This window comes from Antedon bifida, chromosome 10 (assembly GCF_963402885.1).
Source record: "Antedon bifida chromosome 10, ecAntBifi1.1, whole genome shotgun sequence".
Classification (NCBI taxonomy): domain Eukaryota; kingdom Metazoa; phylum Echinodermata; class Crinoidea; order Comatulida; family Antedonidae; genus Antedon; species Antedon bifida.
This window is the reverse complement of record NC_136235.1, coordinates 7,065,582-7,081,067: the sequence shown is the minus strand read 5'-3', so window position 1 is coordinate 7,081,067 and position 15,486 is coordinate 7,065,582. Positions and strand designations below refer to the sequence as shown.

Sequence of the window (15,486 nt, the reverse complement as noted above, 5' to 3'; positions counted from 1 at the left end):
CTAACGGCCAACTTAGTTGAAACCAGGTTGTTGCAAGGTGAACTCATCGTGAACCTGGAAATTACTTTGACCGCGTAGAATTGAAATTGAGTTGAAAATCTACCGTTGAAATCATCAATTTTGTTAAAAAACTCTTTATAATATCTTCCTAAGATAGAAATATGGAATAATATCGTAATAGTGAAAACTAATGTTATCAAATTTACATCTGAGATAGATCAGGTAGGTATCCAAGGCAGAGATTTTTCCATTGTGCTCGCCTATGTCAGAATTAACCATAATTTATATATAGATGCTTGTTATCCAATCAATCCATTAACTTAAGGGGTTTTTTAAACTACTTTTATTCATTTTTCATAATTGAATTGATATTATGGATACAATTATATTGTAGATTTGTTCAACACCAACCTAAGTTGCAGTTTTGATTCAATGCTGCATAAATACAAATTTAAAAACTACTAACAAAATGCCGATTTAAATGTAACGTGCGTGAGGATTACAATTCTCAAACTGAAATAGTGAATGGGGTAATTAACTCTACAAAAAAAAAGATGGAATCCTGCACTCCACAAAACCAAAAGAGAAAATACAGAGATGAAGTAGTGTAATAGACTACTGCAATAAAGAAAATACTAGCGTTGTGTTTATAATAATAATCTTTTGTTTATAATTGACCGTTGGACGTTGAGGAAATAAACAACAATGAATCCGATAGAGAGAGAGAGATTCATATCAATGATATTTCTACACGTAAACGGTTAAATAGAGAACAAACAAAAAATGGCGTAAATCGCATAAAAATACTTCGGTATAGGCTTAAATAAAATGTGTAATTTTAAAGATAAGCGTGCTCAATATCATTAAATAATTACCTTTTATTATTTTAAAATCTCTAAACATAGTACACCTACTCGTAATAATTAAGACTAATGTAAATCTATGTCTACACTAGTATCAAACTAGTTTAACTAAAGTGTGATGTACATATAAAATATGGTAATGATATGACCAAATATGGTAGTGATATTACATCATAACCATGGGCACATCACATTTTTTTGTCACATAAAGTTTGATAGTGTAGACAGAGCTTTACGAAATGACATCTACATATCAACATATCTCTGTTGAATTGGCCGGCTTTTTCTAATTTTTACAGATTTCCCCTCCTCAATCGTTTGAACAATAATTATTAATATTCAGTAAATCACCGAACGGTTTACCATTTCATATGCCTGTAAATATATATAGGCGCATATGTCATTTCAAGCTTAACATAATTCGGTCAGTTATTGCATTATATAGACAGATACATATTAACAAACACGACATTAAAGGTGGTATTAGGGTATTTTCATGATTTCGAAAACAGAGACACCTTATAGTACAATGTTTAATTGTTGATTTTTTGGGGAAAACATCGATCTATTTATGTTGCTAATTTAAATGGAGTGTAATTAGGATGACAAATCCTGGAAAATCCCTTGGCAGAAACAAAAAGTGATGAGTCATGGTCGGCTATATATAACCATGCTAAAATCCCCGTGTTATGTATAAATACAAATTGAAGTGACTGAGTCATTATTGTGAGGCGGATCACTACTAAAGGTAAGTTAATGTTTTGCCAATTGATGTTTTGTCTTGCCCCACCTCTCATTCAGTCGGGTAGTTTTTGTTTTTTTAATGAATTAAAAGACTACTCCTCACAATATCAAAGTAGGCCTATAAACTTTTGTACTTCTCACATGGTATGATACAGGTTTAGGGTCAGATGTCAAAGGTCAGGAGGGGATAATCCTAATTTAACATTACCGTACAGTTATCTGTATGTTCTTTACACATTTTGTATGATAATAGGACATAGGATTTAGGGCCAAAAGTCAGGAAGGGATAATTTTATGTAACGTTGTACAGTTTTGTCCACACATTATGATTTTATGTTTTTATGATATAGAGCATAGGGTGTGACATATAGGATTTAGAATCAAAGGTCAGGAAGGGGTAAATTATCTTTTTTTTTGGGGGGGGGGGGGGAGGAATAATACTGTCACTAGTTGTCAAACCAGATATATTCTTAAATTAATAGCTCATTGGGACCATTAAAGGTCGGTTGGCTTTTTAAGCGCGATAGTCAAAAGTAAACATTGCACACTCTTCCATATCCCATTTGGGCAACTAGAGTGCCATATTTCAAATTTCGTATAATATATAGATCATGACATTTAAAGATAATTGCAGTAAATATCTTAAAGTTCATCAAAATGTATTTTTTAAATATTGCAATATGTAAAATTTAAAAATGTTTTGTACCGATATAGTTAAGGTATAACTATGTATGCATATAATAAAACATTTCTTTTGTAATTTGTTATTTTTTAAGAATGTTATCGCGTGCAGAATTAAGAGGTACTAACTCATTTATATGGTGTACACAACATGCGATCGGAAAAGGAGCGACTGCTACTGTCTATATTGGGCGAAATAAAGTAAGTAAGCCAAATATATTTCAGATGTTTATACAATTATCCATTAGGCATTCCATGAAATATTCCAAAACTATTTTTATGATTGGTAAATTCCGAATCCCGAGAATAATTCAATAATAATAATCGTGACTAATGGGAATTCCCCCAAGTAGAGTCATTACGTCATGTAATAGAGGGCGCTACATAATAATTACATTTTACACAAACACTATCGTGTAGGCTAGTTTGGTGCTTATTGTACTTGCGGATATATTCATTTTCATTTCGTTTTCAGTTTCATTTATTGAATTATTTGCATATAAAAAATTATGTACATACACTAGATCAAAATAAAAATTGGATTCAATTTGCTCACGAGAAGCATAATTAACAAAGATCATTAATATTGTTGTTTTCTATAGAAAACTGGCGAGAAAGTAGCAATGAAAGTATTCAATAACTTATCACATGTTCGAACACGTGACATACAGATGAGGGAATTAGAAGTCGTTAGAAAACTGAAACATAAAAACATCGTAGACGTGATTGCCATTGAAGAAGATCACGTGTCTAAACAACCAGTCATGGTGATGGTACTGTGTCTCGGCGGCTCGTTATTACAGTATCTTGACAAACCAGCAAACAATTACGGCCTGGCAGAGGACGAGTTTATACGAGCTTTAAAAGATATAAGTAAGTATGAATAATCATCAAAGATGTATTGTTCACAAAAAAAAACAAATTAATTAAAAAAAGACTTTAAATAGGCAATTTCGCAGTTTTAATCAGAGTTAATCACTACCGTAGAAAAAAATATATAAACAAATGTTTTCACTTGTAAAAAGAAAAAAAAACGTTTAAATTTAATCAAAAACCCATTGACTTCCAGTCTATTTGACTATGTTTTGCTTTAAATTACAGTTTTTTTCAGGTACATATTTTTGTTTCGATCCAATGTTGTTAATAACTATTATAGCCTAGGACCTGGGTCAGATTTGTATGCATTTAATTTAGGAGAGAATATCTCAACTGTTATAGGATAATTTGACCCCAACGAACAACATGGAATGTGTGCCAAATTCGCTATCCGGGACGAACATGCCCAAAATCGGGGTCAAAGGTTAAAAATGTGTGGTTCTTATATCTCGACAACCACTTGTCGTACAGATTTGCTTTTGGTGTCAAATTGTTCAAAATATACATATTTATATTTGGTCTAACACAACTTTTAGTTAGTTGTAGTTTAAAAATGTTCAATACAAGTTGGGTAGCAATGGGTAGCATATTGTGTATGCTTTCATTTGATACCATACAGTTTGTCCATTGGCATTTTAAAGAATAATTTAACCCGAAAATGTTTTTTTTGGTTGTCATTTTTAGGTCAAAGGTCAGTAAAAGCATTTCCGTTCATTTTTTCGCTAAAAGTTGTGTTAGACAGAATATAAATATGTATACTCTGAACAATTTGAAACAAAAAGAACACTTGTATTATTTAATATTATAAATAAACCAAAATAAATTTACACTATTTAATATACTCATTTTAGTAAAAATAATAAAATATGCAGATTTTTAACAAAATTAGTATCATATTTACAGATTTTTAATACAAGTTGGGTATCAATGGATAGAATATTTTATGGGCTTTCATTTGATACCAAATAGTTTTTCCAAACACTTAAATTATTTAATATTATATAAATAAACATAACAATTACGCTACCAAATATTCATTTTTTGTATAAAAATAATCAAAATATGCACATTTTCCATACAATTAGCTTCATAATTAAAAATGTTCAATACAAGTTGGGTAGCAATAGGTAGCATATTGTGTATGCCTTCATTTGATACCATACAGTTTGTCCATTGGCATTTTAAAGAATAATTTAACCTGAAAATGTGTTTTTTGGTCATTTTTGGGTCAAAGGTCAGTAAAAACATTTTCAGTCATTTTTTCGCTAATTTGGCTCAGTGGATTGGACATCGCTAACCCAAATAATCAAATCAAATCAAATCACCTTACCCGCCGCTGAAAAAGGGGCCGTTTTGACCTGATTTCCCATGTTTATGATATTTTGTGTGCTAATCGAGTCGAATGCAGTTTTAATAATGCACTCTTGGTGTTCCATATCTGTTCGTTTGTTCGTGTCGACACATTCAGTATCAAATGGCGATATTTCTGTATTTTTTCAATCAATTGCTTGCTTACGAGTATTATATAAGGTATGGTTTAAAGATCTTTGGCTATGTTCGGCTTCGGGATGTTATACCACACTTAGGCCTAGGCTAGGCTAGGCTATAGGGGTCGTCGGTTTCGTGTTATGGGTCGTCCAATTCTAGGTCGTCCAATTCGAGGTCGCCCGGGTCGTTGGGGTCGTCCAATTCGAGGTCGTCGCTTTCTACACACCCCACATTCCATGTTGTTCGTTGGGGTCAAATTATCCTATAACAGTTGAGATATTCTCTCCTAAATTAAATGCATACAAATCTGACCCAGGTCCTAGACTATTATGAAACATTATAATTAATTCAACAATTTAAAAAAAAAACATTTTTTCAGAGGGACAATATCTTTAACGGCGTTAGGTAATAAAGTCAGTAACCATGTTTAGAGTTACACGTTACTTTGACACAAAATTGGATCAGCCAAAAAATTATTTAGTTGAAAAAAAATGTAATTTAAAGCAAACAATAATCAAATTGTTTATTTTTCTTTTTTATAAGTGAAATAATTATTTTTGGTTTTTTTTTTCCTATGGAAGTGAATAACGTCATTCAAATTACATTAATGACCTATTCAAAGATTGATTTTATAAATCTTTATTTTTCTTTATTCAACATAAAAAAAGTGTGCCCCTCTCCTCAATGATTGGGTGCTCTGTAGGCCTACTTTCCCACGTCGGTCTTAACCCAATAAAACTTTTACCCGTACTCTCGGAAATGATGGTAGGTGACTGTGAAATCTTATACCCAGCGATTTCAATTTAAGACGAAATTACACTTGCGCCACTATTATTCAAGTATTTTAAACAAGGCCAACAGCCATTAAGTCGCGTGCTACAATGCATAGTGATACCGGACCGACAGACAGACCGACAGACCGACAGACAGACCGACCGACCGACATAGTGAACTATAGAGTCGCGTCCACGCGACTAAAAATGGATACTGTAGGCCTACGTGGCCTGGAAACATAGATACTTTGAATAAAAATGGCTGCAAAGTATTTGGCTGCTTCAAAACTGATACTAAGTAGGCCTATCTGATGTTGTCAACTTAATTAGTTTGCACATGTGTCTGACGATACAGACAAGGCCACTGTAAAGACATGACCACTGTATGAGTCCTAGTTCTCCTCTCTTTTTCAACCAACTCTATCAAAGGATCGAAGAATTAATGGAGTCATCAGTTCAGTGTAAAGACAAATAGATATTTTTGTATTTTGAAAATTACGTTTTATGTCCAATTTAAAAATTAATGATTACATACACAGTGTGTTTCGTAATGATAATCGTCCAATCAAGTGATCAGGGACTTTCATGTGCTCATCGATACCTGATTGCTTGCTACAGGCAATCACTCAATCCGACTGCCACTTCATTTTCCTTTCTTGTATGGAGGAGAACAGCACCTTCATTTACTCAGTCTTCCCTCTCTATGTTCTTTCTATTGTTTCAACCATGGTTGTGGTACATCTCATTTGTGGCATCGGCAGCAGCCCCAGTGATCTGTATCCGCAGCATCAATTCTTCTCCAAACTCAAAACTTAACTGTATACTTACATTAACGTTATTTCTCTCAAGCGGATGCGATGAAATACCTACGGAGTATTGGTGTCGTACATCGAGATATTAAGCCTGGGAACATAATGATTGCAAAGGGTGATGACGGTACTCATACGTACAAACTAGCAGATTTTGGCGTTGCACGGCAAGTCGAGTACGAAGAGGAGATGCTCCAATCGCTATGTGGAACAGAAGAATATTTGGTAATGACGATGAGCGTAATTTCTATCTATTTACGCAATTTGAACTGGAATAGTCATTTTACGCTGCGTGCACGATCTGGTAACTGCACATTCATTAAAAAAACAACATGATGATGTAATTATAATTAGTAACCTGAAACCTGCCTGGCAAAAGTTAATATTGTAGGCTACAAATCTCCCGGCCTCCATTTATTTCTTGCAAAGATGTACTCACAACACTTTTTGAGCAGAGTTTTGTACTATTAAAGTATTCCTAGCCAGGTGAACTATCATCAACTTTGCTATATATGCAGTGGTCTCCAATTATGTTCCTACACCAGTTCAAAGTAGTATAATACCCAAATAATTTAGCCTAATGGTAAAATTATTGGATGGTAATAGATCATGTCACAGCTATTCTACTGCAGTTACTTTTGTTTACTCTTTAACCTGTGTATGCAATTATTTAGGAAAATTTGTCCTATTCTATTCAGAGACACTACGGTATTTATTGGAGCGAATGGGTCATAAACATCTACATTGAAACGATAATAAATCGGAACAAAAAGTCAATATAATCCTGTTTTATTTAAAATAAAAATATGACCAAAATATATCTAGTAGTCTTCAATTTTATATGTTATTTTTAGCATTGTTTGTTTAAAAATGTATTATATATTTTTTAATGTATTAATTTCAGCGTCCTGATGTTTATGGAAGAGCTGTGCTTCATGTAGGAGGTCAAACTAACTATACAAAAAGCATTGACCTTTGGTCACTTGGAGTGACCTTCTTTCAGACTGCAACTGGTAAATTACCATTTCGACCTTTCGGCGGAAGACGAAATAGAGAAATGATGTATGTAATATTCAAAAGTGTCCTAACTTTGCCTGTGTGTGGAACGTATAGTTCCACTATAGCGACGCAACGCAACGTCGTATTGACCCAAATTGCTGTATTGGGTAATCACAAGTGGGCACCGACGACGCAACAGTGCTGCAAACATCGTAGGGTTGTTTTCACGCAGTCGTGGGCAAACACTATTATTGGAAAGGCATTTTCTTACGTTTATTGCGTTACGCGTTACGTTGCATCGCTAGTGGGAACCAAGCTTTAGTGACCGCATAGAGTTACTATACTAAAGTTTTCACCCTGTTGATTTTGAGAGCTTATTCCATTTCACCGATTGCAAAACCAAGAAGCTTTCAGCTATCTGGAACCAACAATTGTTCATATTCTATTTGTTTTTACAGGCACTACCTTACAACAAAAAAAGAATTTGGCGTTATAAGTGGTGTACAGCATGATTCCACCACAGGCAGTGTTGAATGGTTTAGAGAACTTCCTGAAACGTGTCTCCTTTCCAGGTACAAACATGACACTTTCCAAATTACCTCTTCAGCAACTATGCACAATCCATAAATACATTTTAAACATCAAAATAAATTTTTTATTTATTTCAACATATCAAACAGGTATCACAGGTTACAAGATGAATAAACTATATCATACTTTATTAAGTGTCATTTAAGACTAATTCTTACAGAAAAATTATAAATAGTTGTGAGTTACAACCTTGGATAGTATGGTCAGGATTGAACCCTGGATCTTAAGATTGGAAGAAAAGTTAACCACCATTATAACAATGCTGTCTTTTGTATGTTAAAAAAACACAAAACTAATTTGCTAGATTTATTCAACAATGTTTTGATGTTTTTTTTATTTAGGGGATTTAAACCAATCATTACTCATTTACTTGCAAACCTTTTGGAAAGTTCTCCAACAAAAATATGGACATTTGACAAACTGTTTGAATGTACTGATCGCATTCTATCTATGAAACGTCTTGACGTTTTTAATACACAAACGGCAGAAATGCTAAGCGTTTACATTTCTCAAACTGAGACTTCTGTTGGAATAATAAAGAACATTGAAGATCAAACTGGTATATCTCCAATGAACCAAGTGTTACGCTGGCAAAATGCAGTGTTTGATATGAACAAGACAATTACATTTACTGATTTACCCAAAACACAACCAGAAACACCATTACTGCTTTATAGTGCTGTTGATAATGAATCAAATGTCACTGTTATTTCACAAACACGTAAGTTTATCTTTTTATTTAATAATGTCTTTGTTTCGTTGGCATCCAGGTTAAAAAATAAAAAAAAATTTTTCACAGAACTGCCAAATGCGTTTTCTAAGACATACAACAATAAGTATAACTTTCTGAGATAACAAGTAGAGTACATTATTTGAATAATACAGATAGTGTTTTCAACTACTAATATGAAACAAATACAATTCAGACTTTAAATATTTATTTCAAGTAGAGTATATTATTTGAATAATAATAAAGTGTTTATCTACTGTCATTAAACAAATAGATACCATCAGGTCTTTGTGTATCAGAGCCAACTTATTGGTCAGAAAATTTAGCATGTGTTCTGTTGATGTGAAATGTGTTTTATTTAGAACATGTTGTGTAAATATATGCATTGTGCTACATTATGATGCAACTATATAATCAGGGTACCTTGCGATCTATCCAGTTATGCGACAATAATGGGTTAAGAATGTTGTTGCAAAGGCCTCGACATTGTAGTGCCTCATGTTTACGGAATTTAGAATTCCTTCTTTTTATGAATTTCTAACAAAACATTATATATGGCCTGATGTGTAGACTCAATTCAAGTGAAAATGTCTTAGTCTCAACGATTATAGGCAACGTCTTATATCAGTCAAAGATGCTCTCCAGGTGGAATGCGATGAGTAGTAGGCCTAGTAGTGATTAGTACAGTCTTGTTTATTTTTAATTCATTTAATTATATGTAGGCCTAATTTTACTTTCTATGGACCAGAGATTCCAAAATAAAGGATTGAATGAAAATGAATAAAATACACAGATAAAGTGGTTAATTAATTAATTAATTAATTAATTGTTTTAACTTTTTTTTTATAAATAGCCAAGGATCCAAATATCACCTCAGTGTATAATTTGGAAAACGATGCCCTAAATGTTAAGGTACAGTTTCAATACATTTTAATACTTTTATTGTTTTTAAAATGTAGTTAGTAATCTCATAAATCAATTCTATTTTTATGATAACTTTATATTCATTCTGAATCTGTGTATTTACAATATTATTTTTTTTTCAATTTATTTTCAGTTGTGCTATGCTTCTTTAATCTTCTTTAGTAGAGTTGTTGCAAAAGTCAGTCGAGCTCAACATCATATCTGCTTCGCTGCCAACAACTTTATGTAAGCATGCCATTTTAATTTGTAAATGTAAATAGACTGCAACACATTAAGTCTCCCGACAGTTCATAGTAGAGAGCATAGTAACCTTCACTACTATCTATATGTAACGTTCTCAATCGCCAAGTCAGAGCTTTGTTCATCCTCTAAACATCTATTGGCAGTTCCATCTCTTCAGCACGAAACCAAAGCATATGGCCAACCTTTTCCTATTACTTATAGATTATTTGGAACGCATTACCCTTTTCTGTTCGCTTCAACAAGATTTGATTTGATACATTTTTGAAATGGTGCTACAGTATATACATTTCTGTCATTATTTTGATGTATTCATCATTTAGGGAAAATAATACATCCAAATATTTGTATACAGAAAAATGTACGAGGATCGAGTTCGCAGGGTTGAATATAAAAAGAGAGGATTGCATATCCTTATGAAGGAGATTGACTGGAAGAGCGGCATGCTATCTAATAGATTGAAGAAGAGTCTAATATCTGAGATATCAGAAAATATTGATCCAACTATTGGGGAATCTAAAAGAAGATTGGGTTTAATACACAAACAATTTAGAATACATATGTCTGTGTATGAAGAAGAGGTAGGAATATTTAATAAGACAATAGTAATATTTTATAGCACACCTGTATTTATTCTTGCCATTTGATTGGTTAATTACGCATCACGTGCTGTTCATTATTTTGCACTAATGAAAGATGAGTGGTTACTATTGAACATAATCGCGATCCTGCTCAGCCAATCAAGATATGGAAAGTTAACTATTAGCGATTTTTAATGTTTTAAAGTTCACTGTTTTTCTTCGATGAAAAATACGAATTGAGGGAAAATTATTTCAGTATAACGTTGGTTGTCTATATATAGCTTGTTGCGATAATAGCTAAATTATAATTTATGGAATGTCATATTTGTGTGATTATCAGATTATTATTATTCAATGGATCCATCCTAGATCTTGATTAACTTAGCAGGATGACAATATTCTCATAGTGGCCAATCATCTTTCATTAGTGCAATTTAATGTGATGAGTAATTAACTGACATGACTAAATTAATGGAAAGAATAAGTTCAGATGTGTTATAGATGAAGTGATTGTCAGATAATCATTATTATCATTATTATGATTTTGTCTTTTGGATTCAACAGTGGTTACTGCAATAAGTTTTATTCATTCTTTTAGTTGAAACCATGTATTACAGAGAGGTTTGACAAACTGAAATTATTAGCAACAAAAACATTTCCACATAAATTGGGTGAAGATATATGTAACGAAGATGATAATTGGTAAGACAAATCTAGTGTTTAATAAAACATTTGTTGTCTGTTGTGATCATTAATAAAACTGTAATTAAAAAAAATAATGTGAAAATAATATTGATAAAATTGTAAACTTTACTTTCAAACAATCTTATACTCGTTTACAGTTAAGGTAATAATAAGTGTCGAAAGTGTCATGCAGGACCAGGTTATGTTGTCTAAAGAAATGCTTTACTATATGTATGTTTGTGCTGTTTTTTTTTCAAGTATTTCAAAAATGTTACATTTTATCTATTTCAAAATATTGTCAGAAGACTTTAATTGTTTTTATGTATGAATTTTTTCAGAATGTATACCTCCATATCATATATATATATATGGAGATACAAGTGCTATCCTTGTTACCATGCTAATAATTGCGTTTTTTTGTTGTTTATGTCTGCGCTTGGAAAGTCTGGTATCAAAATGAAATAAAATCATTTACATTACACATTTTCCTATAAAATGGGTTATAAAATGACCTAATTATGATATGACTTATTATTAAATTAATTCAATTCGATCTTGTTTTTAGTGTAAATAGATTAGAAGTAATAGTAGAAAATGTTCACGAGATTTATGACCAATTTATTGAGGATAGAAAACAGAAAAGACTACAATATAACGAAGAACAAATTCACAAGATGGATAAGTAAGTGCTGTACCTTTTATGGTTAATTATTTTGTCAAGCAATAGTGAGATTCTTCTTTCATTTTGATTAAAGATATTGTCTCCAAACATGAACAATAAAGCTGATTAAAACCATTTGTATTAGGCCATTTTGTGTTTTAATCAAGTTAATTTACTTTCTGCAAAAAGGAAAAAACAACATGGTGTTGTTTATGAAAAATGTTACTTTACCAGATTCCCTTTTTCCTTTATCGGGTGAATAATTTTTTTTAATCCAATTTGGTCAAAGAAATAATAATTATTATGTGACATTAAATAGCCCATAATGACGACAACAAAACGTATATTTTTAAGGTAGGCCTACTAAGTAGGTGTAAGAATATTTTCAGAAAATTTCATTGTGAAATAATAATACTAAACACGTATGTGCAAGAAATGATGATATCAATAATAATAATGTTATTCCTTACAGACAGAAGTTAAAATTTAAATATATTCAGGGTACAAGCCTTCTACGTGATCACTGTGAACCTAAACTTAAGAAATTACACAGTAATTTTATTAATTGGTACAGGTATGTATTGTTCATTATTATAAGTATAATCTATCGAAATATTTATATAGAAAAAAAAGCAGGTTTAAACTACACACATAACATATGTAAGACCCAGGTAATAGTTATGACCCAGCAAAAACCAGACGAACTAGGCCTATATGAGTGTGCATTTTGTGTTTTATGAGCGCAAAATGCTTTATAAATAAGTAAGCACATTATAGTGTGTTATCGTCTAATAATGTTTAAACTTTACACAATTATGATTGAAATATAAGAGGGTGAAAAAAGCACATAATTATAGTGTGAACGTGTGATAGCACCCATTTTAATGATGTTATGTTCTTTTTACAGAGTTGTAAGTAATAGTATGAAATCACTTCAGGGCGTAGAGAGAGATATTGAACAGTTATCTTCAGAATGTACTGGTGTTATACGGAAGTTAAACCAGGTGAACATTTTTTAGCTTTCTGTACTGTCTTTGTTTTTATAATAATTTAACCAACATAGTCAACAGAAATACTATTTTAACAAAACAAACATTAATTAATAAATCAATAATGTATACTATTAGCCAGTTTTGAAAACATAATATTCGGGTGACATACTGACACGCATCTGTATCGATTCGATAGTTCAGTGAAACAATACAAAAAGAAAGAACCTCTTCTCACCTGCAAAAAGTATTTAATGTTTCTCATACCTCTAATGAATCTCCAAACTTCTAATGACTCTAGTTAATTAATAAAGTAACGTCATCATTTTAGGTGGAATTTGAGGTAAACAGTGCCATCGTGTCGACTAACGCAACTGTTAGTTCACTGTTTAATGCATTAGCGAATGAATTAAATCAATCACAACATCAGATTGAAATGCTGACCAAGAAGTTGGCCGATGCTGTAAGTGTTATTGAAGTTATTAAGTATAATAATAGTAATACGATATATAATTTAATAATATATAGTTCACAACATTGTCGAAATTTCAAGTTAACCTCGAGCTGTATGAGTAGACTCATAGAAACAATGTTTATTGAAATATAAGATGATCACTATTTGCCAATTTTATATAAAAAAAACATGTACATGATTAGAGGAATGTAAGTCACATGATATTCAATAATACTAAAAGCAATGAACCCACGTGACAATAGTGTTTTCGTTATGCAGGTTTTAATGTGTGCACGCGTTCATTCTTGTTATTATGCAATCGCGACTCGACCTTTGACATCTACATTAGCTTATATTATATAAAACATTAGTGCAATGGATCACATATTTTTCGGTGAAAGATGAAATGTTCTATTTTCACCCCATGAAAATATTTGTAAGCCTACCAAATTTTTGCACTCATAAACATTTATTATTTATCATAGTTTTATAGGACCAAAAATTACCACGTAACGTAATTTTATCTTGTACCATTTGACTAAAAACTTTATTCTTTATATTTAGGACGTATCAAGAAATAGTGTAAACAAGCAATCAGAATGTGAACCAGTGTTTGTCACTCGCCAGATACGTGTGCCTAAACACATCAAAGAACAGTAAGATTGAAAAAAATATTTCCTGAAGCCATTATTAATCCCTCATATCAATCATCAGTGTTACCACTGCCTTTTTATTGTTTTAGGTTTTTATCAATGAGAAGTGATTTGAAGAAGACAAAGCAGGATATATCAGAAAGTGCTAATATACTAGAAGAACTGAGATATGAAGAAGACAAACTGAAATTAGTGACAGTAAATTGATAGTGGTTGTTTAAGCAATAGCTTTCTCAATGTTTCCTAACACTTTTGCTCAAGAAGGTATATAGTGGCCTATGAAACTACCTGTATCTAAATAATTATTAAGCAGTGGCAGATCTAAAAATGGTACATTAAGGGGTGTATGGGGAGGGGAGAGGTGGCGATATAGGGAGGCGAAAACGTAAATATAAAAATAGAAATAGGTTTTAGTATTGTACACACCTTTTATTATTTTATATTGTATTTATTTTTTTTTGTCTTTTGTGAGATTCACTCACTTTTATTTCATTCCTTACAATTGTTACAATAATCTATATCAACGTTCATTGTTAATAACTTTCTCTTCAGCCTAAAGATTTGTTTATGTTTTTCGTATTTTGAGTATATTACATATATAAAAAGATAAAGTATTTAAAAAATAGACAAAGGTTATATTAAAATATACATCACTTAATATAGATTCACTATTGCCATTAGAACATCGCAAAATAAAATATACTGTAACTCATATTCCACCAGTAAATAAAACTAGTAAGGTAAAAACCATACTAGAACACTTAGTATTGTGTCGTAATAATATCTCGTGTTTTTAGCCTGTTATTATTTAACAATTTTACATATTTAAATTGCTAAAATAATATTTTTTACTTTTTCCCATTTTTTATGCTTTCCTCTCTTTTATACACTATATCACATTCTATTCTGAATAGAATTCCTTGTTTAAAAGATTTCCATAAATTAAAATAACTTTTTTTATAACATCAGCCAGTATCCTTTGTTTTTAAACCGTGAAAGCAGCAAAGGTATATATAAAATCAGTCAGAATATTTCTTGTTCCAATTATTAGATTTTGAAAAGACATGTTTATATGATTGGTACCTTTTAAAACAATCTCTATTTTTGTCCAAAAACCTTGAATAAATTTATATTGTATTTATTGGTATTGTACACAATGTTGTTTTAGGTAATTTGTGTGGAAACTGATTAAAATGGTATATAAATCATAACGTTTTCAAAATTGATTAGCAAAAGCCTGAGTAGGAGGCATGTTTTACTATACCTTGGCATTTTATGAGTGTGAAGCGAAATAAGGTAGTAAACATATGCGACAGTAGTATACTATTTTTGTCAAAAAAAGTTGTGTGTCGTCCGAACCTGTGAGAAATTCCACCCAGATATACTTGTTGGTATACGCCATGGTATCATCGACATTCCATAATTGTTTTATTCTTGAACGTGACGACCAGTTAGAGAAGAAATAGGATATGCTATGCCTAATTTATTTTCTTATATTTCAACAATAGCCTATACAAAATAAAACAAATAAAACTTAGTTAGTTAGTCTCTAATATTGTCAAGGGTCACTTCACTGGTCATCATCCTCGTCACCATAATCGTCATCTAGCCATTTTCTCCTTCTAAGAAACACAGTTATTAGCACTTAAGCAATACTTGTAGAGGGAACGGTGAATAATTCAATTATGGAACGACCCAACGACCACATTCGGTAAAGGACCAAAATACAGTAACTTCTTCATTCCT

At 31.7% G+C, this 15,486-nt stretch overlaps 1 protein-coding gene across 1 annotated transcript; it reads left to right on the top strand.

The window, feature by feature from the left end:
- The first annotated feature begins 2,349 nt into the window (after window positions 1-2,349).
- On the top strand, window positions 2,350-14,503 carry LOC144853608 (serine/threonine-protein kinase TBK1-like). The gene is made up of 16 exons (XM_078711339.1): window positions 2,350-2,489; window positions 2,891-3,161; window positions 6,275-6,459; window positions 7,139-7,296; window positions 7,692-7,805; window positions 8,166-8,545; window positions 9,408-9,466; window positions 9,612-9,703; window positions 10,074-10,299; window positions 10,898-11,001; window positions 11,549-11,665; window positions 12,117-12,218; window positions 12,552-12,648; window positions 12,965-13,096; window positions 13,652-13,743; window positions 13,830-14,503. The coding sequence occupies exons 1-16, from the start codon at window positions 2,385-2,387 to the stop codon at window positions 13,945-13,947; spliced, it is 2,352 nt and encodes a 783-aa protein (XP_078567465.1). The 5' UTR covers window positions 2,350-2,384; the 3' UTR covers window positions 13,948-14,503.
- The last annotated feature ends 983 nt before the right edge of the window (window positions 14,504-15,486 follow it).